This window comes from Priapulus caudatus, unplaced genomic scaffold (assembly GCF_000485595.1).
Source record: "Priapulus caudatus unplaced genomic scaffold, Priapulus_caudatus-5.0.1 Scaffold88, whole genome shotgun sequence".
Taxonomy (NCBI): domain Eukaryota; kingdom Metazoa; phylum Priapulida; class Priapulimorpha; order Priapulimorphida; family Priapulidae; genus Priapulus; species Priapulus caudatus.
Window position 1 is genome coordinate 436,000 of NW_014577149.1, and position 9,842 is coordinate 445,841.

General features: G+C 41.9%; 1 protein-coding gene across 1 annotated transcript in view; it reads left to right on the plus strand.

The window, feature by feature from the left end:
- The window catches only part of LOC106804799 (GTPase-activating Rap/Ran-GAP domain-like protein 3), a 66,625-nt gene extending 61,726 nt beyond the window's left edge, over positions 1–4,899 (plus strand). The window contains exons 20-25 of the mRNA XM_014806146.1: positions 234–386; positions 627–693; positions 919–999; positions 1,815–1,933; positions 2,204–2,321; positions 2,474–4,899. Of these exons, the coding sequence (XP_014661632.1) occupies positions 234–386; positions 627–693; positions 919–999; positions 1,815–1,933; positions 2,204–2,321; positions 2,474–2,898 (963 nt within the window). The 3' untranslated portion in view covers positions 2,899–4,899. The remainder of the gene's footprint in view (positions 1–233; positions 387–626; positions 694–918; positions 1,000–1,814; positions 1,934–2,203; positions 2,322–2,473) is intronic.
- The last annotated feature ends 4,943 nt before the right edge of the window (positions 4,900–9,842 follow it).

The window sequence follows — 9,842 nt, forward strand, 5'->3', positions numbered from 1 at the left end:
TAGGTAGCTACACGCTATATGCATGGACGTTTGTGTGTGTGTGTGTGTGTGTGTGTGTGTGTGTGTGCGTGTGTGAGCGTGTGTGCGCGTGCGTGCGTGCGTGCGTGCGCGTGTGTGTGTATGCATATATACACATAGATGTAATATATAATATTGAAATTCAATGATTAATTTTTTTATTTACAATAGTTAATTAGTTTAACATTAATTAATATATTTATTTTACTCCATAGGAGCATCAGTGCGGAGACATACCGTCGATACTGACGCTCATCGATGGCACCAAGTGTGATAACCAGATAAGCGTCGGTTACCGCAACCAGTTTGATCTTATCAACGAGAAGAACGGAGACATGCTGAGACTGTTCCATGTAGAAGGCAGTAAGGTGAGCTGCCCTGCACGCGCGCAAGCGCCATCTCGCCCGCACGAATGCATTCACGCTCAGTTTCACACAAACACGCGCCACGCACGTGCACGCACATGAAACGCGTGCATACACCCACCCACTTCGACTGCGTACCGATTTTAAATCTGGACTCTGCGCACGGAAAACTGCTTCAGTAATAATCTTTGCTAATGAAGAGCATTACGTGTAATTATAACATCACTCTACTCTCTGGCACAGGTAAAGCTTGTTACTGCACTGGATATTTATGAAGACGATGAAGCAGAACTTCTCCTATGCTACAATCGTGAGTATATAACTTTACTTGTCGATCAAATCGATGTCCCTTGACTCGAGTATTTACATCATAGCAAATAGGAATCTTTTTTCGTAGAGAGTCCATTTCGAGGTGAGCTTTTGGCGTTTCAGTGCAGTGACTGCGCCGAATAACGACGCGTGCGCAGTCTACAATGTACACGTAGTCGTGCAGTTAACTGTATGGCAATTAACTACGAATTAATCATTGTTGCAGATACGGCACATTTCCAGAAGTTGTGCGAGGAGACATCGACACAGTTTGACTTCCAGTGGAACTCTGTTCCAAACAAAATCGGTACCTTCTCATAACCAAACCATATTATAGCTAAAGATCGTGACAAACCTCTTAAACAAAAATCCAAGTGCATTCTATCATCTCCCATATCCCTAAGATTTCGCTCGCAACCGTCGAGTCCATTATTTTGTTTAAATTGTCCTTGCATGAAATAGAAGGCCTACCGTTCGAGCTCTATAACTATCAATTTGTGCTGAAATTATAATAGTTGATAGAATACACTATATTATTCATATTAGGCCATCATAAATTATTCGCTTCGATTTGTATGTCTTTATCTACTTTTTCACATGAATGTGGTGCACTGTCCAAGGAGACTCCAATAGCATGCATTGAAAAATCTCGAATTGCATCGCAGTATTACGTTTAACGCTCAATTAGCGATAGGGCTTGCTCGGGAATCACATTTAAAAAGACTCATTGTTAGATTATTAACTACAATTACTAATGATTTACTTCAATTATCAAGTATAATAGAAATTATATAGTAATTATTGGCCGATCGCGAATGTAATCCAATCATTATACTTACGTCATGATTGCGTTAACTTTTTTTAACATTTGCCTATAGATTCATGGTATAAGACCAATACTACAGTGAAGGCCTGAAATGTACACGTAATGTTCTTTGTTGCTAAAGCTTTTGTCTGAGCACTCGGGCACTATATTTTGGCACGCTGATGGACAGACTACAACGTTACTATTTTACCTATAATACATTCCGTGATTATATGAAAACATGATTCTATGATGACGTATCGCGCGTTATATTAACCGGCAACTAAATAGTTTTTTTTTATCGGTTTGTTTCACAGTTTGTGCGTTCCCCTACATCATGGGGTTCACTTACGATTCTATCGAGATACGACTCATCGTGAATGGAAATCTTGTACATACGATGAATATGCCAAAGCTTAATCTTCTGACATCCAAGGTACAGCACTAGGTGCATTCTCACTATCTTAGGATAATATTGTAATTTATTATGATTGAATTAAAATTCACAAGGGTATCCCTAGAGTTTTTCCATGCGGCGTTCCGCGAGTAAACATGCGCCAGTAGCGGCGATACTAGCAGTACGACGTGATCTGCACGTGTACACCTACAACAGTACAGACATGAGCTTCTGATTTGACGTGCTTTATCGTATTTCGTTATCGCGTTGCGAATGTGAGCTAAGTAACACTTCGTTGTGATGTTTTAGAGTGACATCTACTTCACTGTACCGGCGATGGACGTATTCACGGATTCAGATGGAGCCACGCCACCGAATGAAGGACTATCTGTTCACGCGTGCCTACCGAAAACTGACCCAACTCCGTGTAAGTGATGCGGGTATACTTATTCTCATTTTCTAATTTTCGCATAACGACCTTTCTCATATTTCTTATCCCAGTAAATATTATCGTTATTAGCAGTACTAACAACACGAACATGTCAATTTCTCAATATTAATTTCCTAATGTATTCCTAGCTACGTCCGACGGCAAGCCGCTACGAATACTGAAGATACCGATGAGCTGTCTGACGGGTCAGGTACAACAATGCGACCTGCCCGCCGTGCAGCCGCCGTTGCCTTCCTCCACCCGTCTCGCACCCATCATCAGCGTGACGTCAGAGCGCACGTCGCCGACGCAGCCGACCGGTGAGCGGGATGGTCGGCTGCTCGAGCGAGGAGGCGACCATCGGCCTGATCAGTTGCACCGCTGCATGCGAAGCAGCTCGGGTCTGTTCATCCGCAAGCTCGACCAGGTGCTGCGCTCGGACTCCGGCAGCTCGGACTCGGGCTACCGGCGCAGCGGCAGCGAGGGCTCGACGCCGCCTATCAGCCCATTCTTCTTCCCAGAGAACATCGACGACGAGACGATCATGTTCGAGTCGAAGTATCACTCACACTGATCGAGCCAGGCGCGCGCGCCCTCGCGCGGCCAAAAGTGCAGTTATAGTTGTAGTAGTGACGTTTGTATACGCATCGTACTGTCGTTGACTTTCGTGAACAAAGTTTATCGTGGCGCGTTGTGAGGTAACGCTTCCAGCTTCCGCTGCCGGATGCCGTTATTATATGCGATGACGATGACAACGATGATGACGATAGCGACGACGGCAATGACGACAACGACAACGATGACGACAAAGATGGTGATGATGACAATGACGATACTGTTGACGATAATGCGTACGACAATAATAATAATGGTGACGAAATGATGGCAACCGTGTCATCCACAAATACGACGACGATGACGACCATAACAATGACGACGCTGGCGACGACGATGGTGAACAACTATTTACATGCGTTCTACCGACGAGACGTGTAAATACCGGTGATGCCCGTTTTCTTCTTTGTGGACTGCTTGAGACACAAGCTGCCGCGCGAGCATATTTTGAGCATGATTACTTCACATAACGCGACAGTAGCATTTTGCATGTTTGAGTTCTGAAAATCATGTTTAGTTTAACCGCCACACTAGTCGTTCTGATTAGTGTGATCACGTCGCTACCGGTATTCGTGAGTAGATGATATACACGCTACAGGATTCGACTTCACATAGCATATGTAATGACACACTAGTGTTAACCAGGTTACTCAGAAGAATTGTGTTACATTGTAAGATACTGTGTCTCAGAACATGAACAAAAAGCAGAAATCAAGGTAGTCAAATCTTGGCTTCTTTAATTGGTCTTAAATTTCGTAAATAGCTAAGCGCCTATACTATATGAGTGAAATGGTTAAATAGCTATTGAACTCGCTCTCAACTAGCAGCTCTAGGTATGGATAATTATTTGCACGTAAGTTATGTGAGTATTATGCCTGCACTGTGATAATCGGATACCTTATACTCTTGATTCTGTTTTTGACTGCCGCAGCATAATGAGTGATTTGAAAGCTATTGTGTGTCGTGCAAAATCGCGTCATGATGAAACATGATAGCGATGTTGTTCACAATATATCATAAACGAATCCATGCAGCGTATGAACGCTTGAATCATCGGGAATTGTAACACGAAGCCTTTTGCTGTTGCAGCGCATCGTCTCTGCATGTTAGGTCTTTTGAAACGACGATAGGCGATTCATGTGTCTGTTGAATATAGAATTTCTATGCCCTTTCATCGATGATCTGTTATAATATCGAGATCTGTTCCGAGCTCTGCGATTGCTGAATCTAAAGTTGTCCACGACAACTGCGATGCATTATATCGACTTTCGTAAATGATCACCGGTATTCGTGAGTAGATGATATACACGCTACAGGATCCGACTTGCGTGTGCTCTCTTGCGCTAGATCGGATATCTAGATTATCTATTGAATTGCGTTTATTTATCGTATCCACCATTAAACGATGATAATTAGCGGGTTCACACCAATGTGCAATTATTTTGCTTTGCCAATTTTTAAGAATCATAATCAGTCACATGTTTTTATATAAGTTGTTGGCTGGAAGACCGCTAACGTTCGCTCTGTTCATCAACGTGAATACGTGTTTTTCTCAAGGCGTCGTGTCTGCTTATATATACACAATTGTTGTTTTTCACATGATGTAGCTTCGAATGTTGTTCATTTAGAATAGCAGCTCTTGACGTGCACTAAGCACCCGCTTTCACAATTATGTTGCGTGTGGGAATAGTATTGCCCTAGATGGCGCCAGTATATTTTTGTCTGTTGAAGTGTTTACGGATGACGCAGTAACTTTACTGATGCGTACGAAAGTGTCGATCTTCATCGTCAGCTACGATCAAGACTTCATTCTCGATCCTCTTTACTTTTAATACTTTAAGGGCTTATTGTGGCGGTCGTATTCAGGTGCGAACTGCACCAGAAGTAAACTGTCGCCACCTGTTGTAAATATCAGATTGCTAGATCGATCCGTGACTAGATCACAAATCAGGTAAATAAACGCTAATATATATATATATATATATATATATATATATATATATATAGTGTGTGTGTAACGCGAATATATACTAGTATATCTACATATATCTATTATATATTTACGTTATACCTAGATGGTGTGTGTTGTGTGTCGTGTGTGTGTTGTGTGTTGTGTTGTGTCCTTTCGTGTAATGATGCTAACCGACGAGTGCAATCCTGGTGGCAATAATCCGAGTGGTATGGTCGATGGTGTGACTAGTCATGTCGCCACAAAACCCTTGTGATCGCCTGAGTGATATGATCGTCAAATGTTCACAAAAAGGGCTCGTGGCTCGCATGCTTCGCTCAGTACGACAAGCAATGATGATCGTCAATCGCCAAGCTTCGGACTGTACATTGACATTAGAAGATTTGACAATCGTGTAAAGTCTGCTAATCGTAGGTCCGTAATGACCTACTAGTAACACTGTCTCCTCGGTGTGTGTTGTGTATTCAGCTGCGCCTGTGTCAATGAATTCAATAATACCAACAATCGGTGACATAAATAGTGCGAACAGCAACAAGATGTTGATAATTTATCTATGTCTGATATAATTGTTTTCGATGTGATATATTTTTAATAAAGAGGAACGTATATTCTATGTCGCACTGATGCTGCTTCTGTGGTAAAAAGTTTATATCAAACACTGAATGGAATCGTTCGTGTAAAGAGACACTGTATAGTAAAACATATAGAGAACAATTTCAATTGAAAGGTTGTGCCGTATGCTATAGTGCGGATTTGTCGTATAACCTTATATAGTACTGTAGAAACACATTTTAGAAACACATATGAAAATATAGTCATTGGTCCATTCGTATAGTCGCAGTGAATTATCCTCGCACGAAGTGTAGGAAGTATTGTTTGGGGCCCGTTTTGTGTGTGTGTGTGTGTGTGTGGTTGTGGTGTGTGGTGTGTGTGTTGTGTGTGTGTGTGGTGTGGTGTGGTGTGGTGTGTGTGAATGTGTCCTTCTGTCCGCTCGGTATCTTTTTCACTAAAGTTAGAAACTCAACGTTTGGTCCCAGGTAACGCGTATGGGCGGTAGCACCATAATTATCTGACGTGAACCGAAGTTACACATGTCATTAAGTATCATTCTTTGAAATTATAAAATGTACTTCTATAGGCTACATTCGTCCGTCGAAATGATTTAATTCATACTATCTGTGTGAATAGATGCTGGAACAATGTGTTAACGTGGGATGATTGGCGGTCATCACGCCAACCTGCGTCTTGACAATAGTTATTTTGAGTGTATATTTTATCTCAAGGTCAACGTCATCATTAGAAGTTAAGTAACCTAGCTCAGCCTTACAAAATATCGGGCGAGTTATGTGATCGGCGTGTGGGATGATCCGGACCCGAGTTGCCTCTGCTTATGGATTGTCTTAGCATGTATTAAGTCCATCAGCTGAACAGTGCAATACACTCGGATGTTTCTGCGCTGCACGTCCCATGTCTTAGCGATTATGTAGGTACTTTACGCATTACGAGAATTTTAGTTATAATAAGTCGGGAAGTTATGAAAACATCGCGCTGTGACTCTGTACCTCGTATATGCGTGGGGCGTGAACATTAATGCTGCGTATTGTGGGCAGGGCGGCTCGTTACGTCTCAAATGTCGCTCAGTACACAACTTGGAATAGCATACGCTATAGTCATAGGGGGTGTGTATTCAAATGTTCTTCTACAAACAGTGTGAGAATTGCGATTAAATTCTATTTCAATAAGAAAGCCCTGATGATGCGTATTTCATTTAATCGAACGACGCAAAGTGTATTTGTATTATATTCAATATCGAATAACTGTATTGAGGAAGGCATTAAATTTTAGTTAACTATGATGATTTGCGGTAATCGAATATTACTTAAAATACAAACATATCAATATAAGCTCTGAAATAACGCATTAATTGGATTTCATTTACTAATTTTATACATGACATGCGATGGCTATTTTCACTAAATGAATTAGCAATGTTATGTTTGCTATAACGAGGTTAGGAAATGCCTGCATGTCTCGAGATAGATGAGATAGATAGATAGATAGGATGTAGATAGATAGATAGTAGATAGATTAGATAAGATAGATAGGATAATAGTAGAGTAGATAGGGTTTATTGCAGAAACTAGTGTAACATAAAACGTTACAATTAAAATAATTTGCAAACAAGAATATCATCAGGCAGTTAAAACTAAATTAATGATATTTACTAAAATTATGTCGCGGATGGTAAGGACATAGATACACTTAAAATTTGTTCGTTAAAATATACTACTGTCACTAAAGTAAAAACCATCTTTAGAATATTATACTAAATTTAAATAACGTGATCCTTTGGTCAAAATATGTTAAATCTTAAAAGTGCGACACATGATATAATCAAACATATATAACTGAAGAAATTATTTTGAGCAGAAATTTATTGAAGAATTCCGAGTGATATGACGGTTTAATAAAGGGATGCAAAAAAAGAGCGCTAAACAGACAGCAACGAAACCGCAGATACAGGTTTTGCGAAGCCTGCTTTGATTCACGCATCCGGTGACGTAATTATAGCGCCCTCGTGTCGCCACCTATCTATATATTCCGCAGTTATTCGTGTTGCGGAACACACCTCGATTGAAACGAGTCTAGAGAGCGCGGCAGCTGCAACGGCTTGTCTTACTGTGACTGCTTTCCGGCTTGGTTAGGTTCCGACTAGTATACTACGAAGTAGCGAATAAACTCCACTGCCCCTAATGCGCCGACCCTGACGGCCGAAATGAGCAGAGATCGGTAGCATACGCAAATATCCACCGCACGGCCATGGTTATACATTTGTCGACGATTTCGATCAGATTTGCGCTCGCAGAAGCGCATGGTGGAAAACACGTTTTGTCAATCAGATCGGGTTTACGAGGTCAGTAACTGTCTACTTTTACGTGCGGCTTAGGTGCGTGGAGAAGGATACCCTAGTTACTTGCCAAATCTCGTTATGCGCATCGCAAGCTCGTTTAGTACTTTGCGGCACGTTAGTTAAGTCGGCGTTTGCTCTGACCGGTAAGTTGATCATAGACTGCGATGCGGAGGACTGAGGAGGAATGGCAATTCCCTGTTTTCGCTGGGTGTTACCTGTCGCTCTGTGCCCTTATCACGCCGGGGGCACTGGCAAGCATCATTATGTAGGGTCACAGGTGCTCCTCTTAAAAATATGTATTGGATAACGCGATTATGAGCTTCGTATTGTGTTGTGATGTCGCGTTCCGTGCGTGCATTATATATTGCGTGGTTTTGTGCAATCATGTTTGCTTGCATCTATGACAAAATAGACAATACCGCATATACGTTCCTATGACACTATTTGTCATAGGGAAGATCTTCGCTACTATAAAGCAAGATGAAATCCAAATATGACGAACATATGGCGAGATCAACTTCGTTCCGGCTTACAGCTAAAATTGTCACTGCTACGTTCATAATAGCGCTCGCTAAACTCCTAATATATCGTACTACACGTACAAAATAGTTTGTCATAGGGAAGAAATCTCTCTGCCTGGACAAATAGGTGTCATAGGAGAGCGTATAAGCGATGTGTAATTGTCATAGATGCTACAGAACATGCTGGTGCTTGTGTGTGCGATTCGTAGCTCGCGCGTTTCGGCGTGGGCGGCGGGCGTGGCATGTGCCCTGGCTCATTGTTTAGTTGATGTGAATGTTGTTGCTGAGTGGGGTCGCGAAGCGGCCATGAGTAGTTACTCGTTGACATTTGAATTTATATGTGCAGCGAAAGAATTGTCACGACCATCGGTATTTCATGTGGGAATTATGATTACCGTCAGAGAACTTATTCACATAACTTTACTCAATAAATAGCCAGCATTTGTATGCTGAAATACCAAGTATACGTGTAGTTCGTGTAGACGTGCGATAGTAGAGTATATGTAAACTAGGCTATAGTTCCTAATCTGATGGATAATAAAGCAAATCCAATTTTAATTTGTAGAAAAATAGCATAATAATGTATTAAATATCAAATGCTTCGTTGCTATGAACCATTTCATGCTGCAGATCGATATCGAATCAAGTTAATATACATGTCGTGAGCGGTGCGCTCGATCAGGCTATTAATTAAGCGTGGATGCCGTACTAGTCGCGGGCCGAATGAGCAGCGTTGCGACGCACGAGGGTAATCGACGCAACGACGCTGCGACGCACGAAGGTAAGTCCGGGAAACGCAACGACGCATCGACGCACTAGAAGTCGAATAAGGTAATTTAATGTCACTGGATTAGCAAGAGCGAAGTAGAGCGGATACATGGTTGCTGGAATACTTTAACGCCGTAGTCCGACTGGTAAGATCCCGAGAGGTGACGACACGACGCCTGGAGGTCCGGCGAAGACCGGCGGTATATGTAAAACCGCGCGAGCCCGCCCGGCGGAACTCCCCTCCGTCGTTCGACCTCTTAACTATCTCTTGTCGTCCCCTGCGTGTTGTTAACAATGAATGTTGGTCTTGTTGTAGATCTGCGCTATGGGTGATGATACAAAGCGCTGTGTGTAGGGCCTACGTTACGGTTCATTTTGCGCTGTTGTTGCTTACTTCGCAACACTTATCCACTCCCGGCGGCCCGTTCATACCTTGACGAATAACGACAAGCTACATAGAGAACACGATACCAACTAAGTTGACGTCTCGTAAATATCTGAACTTAGATATGGCTACACGACAATATCGACGCAGTGACGATGACAAATATCTCGGCATACATACACATATTTCTATCTACTATACAAATTAACAAAATAATCAAACATGGCAGGGTAAAAATTAGAATATTCCATTTACCGCATGCGTTTTCTGCGTCTGTGTGATGTGTAAGCCTGTTGTGATAATATGGTATAGAAAAAGGTAAAATACGATTCCAACTAGAAACGCAAAA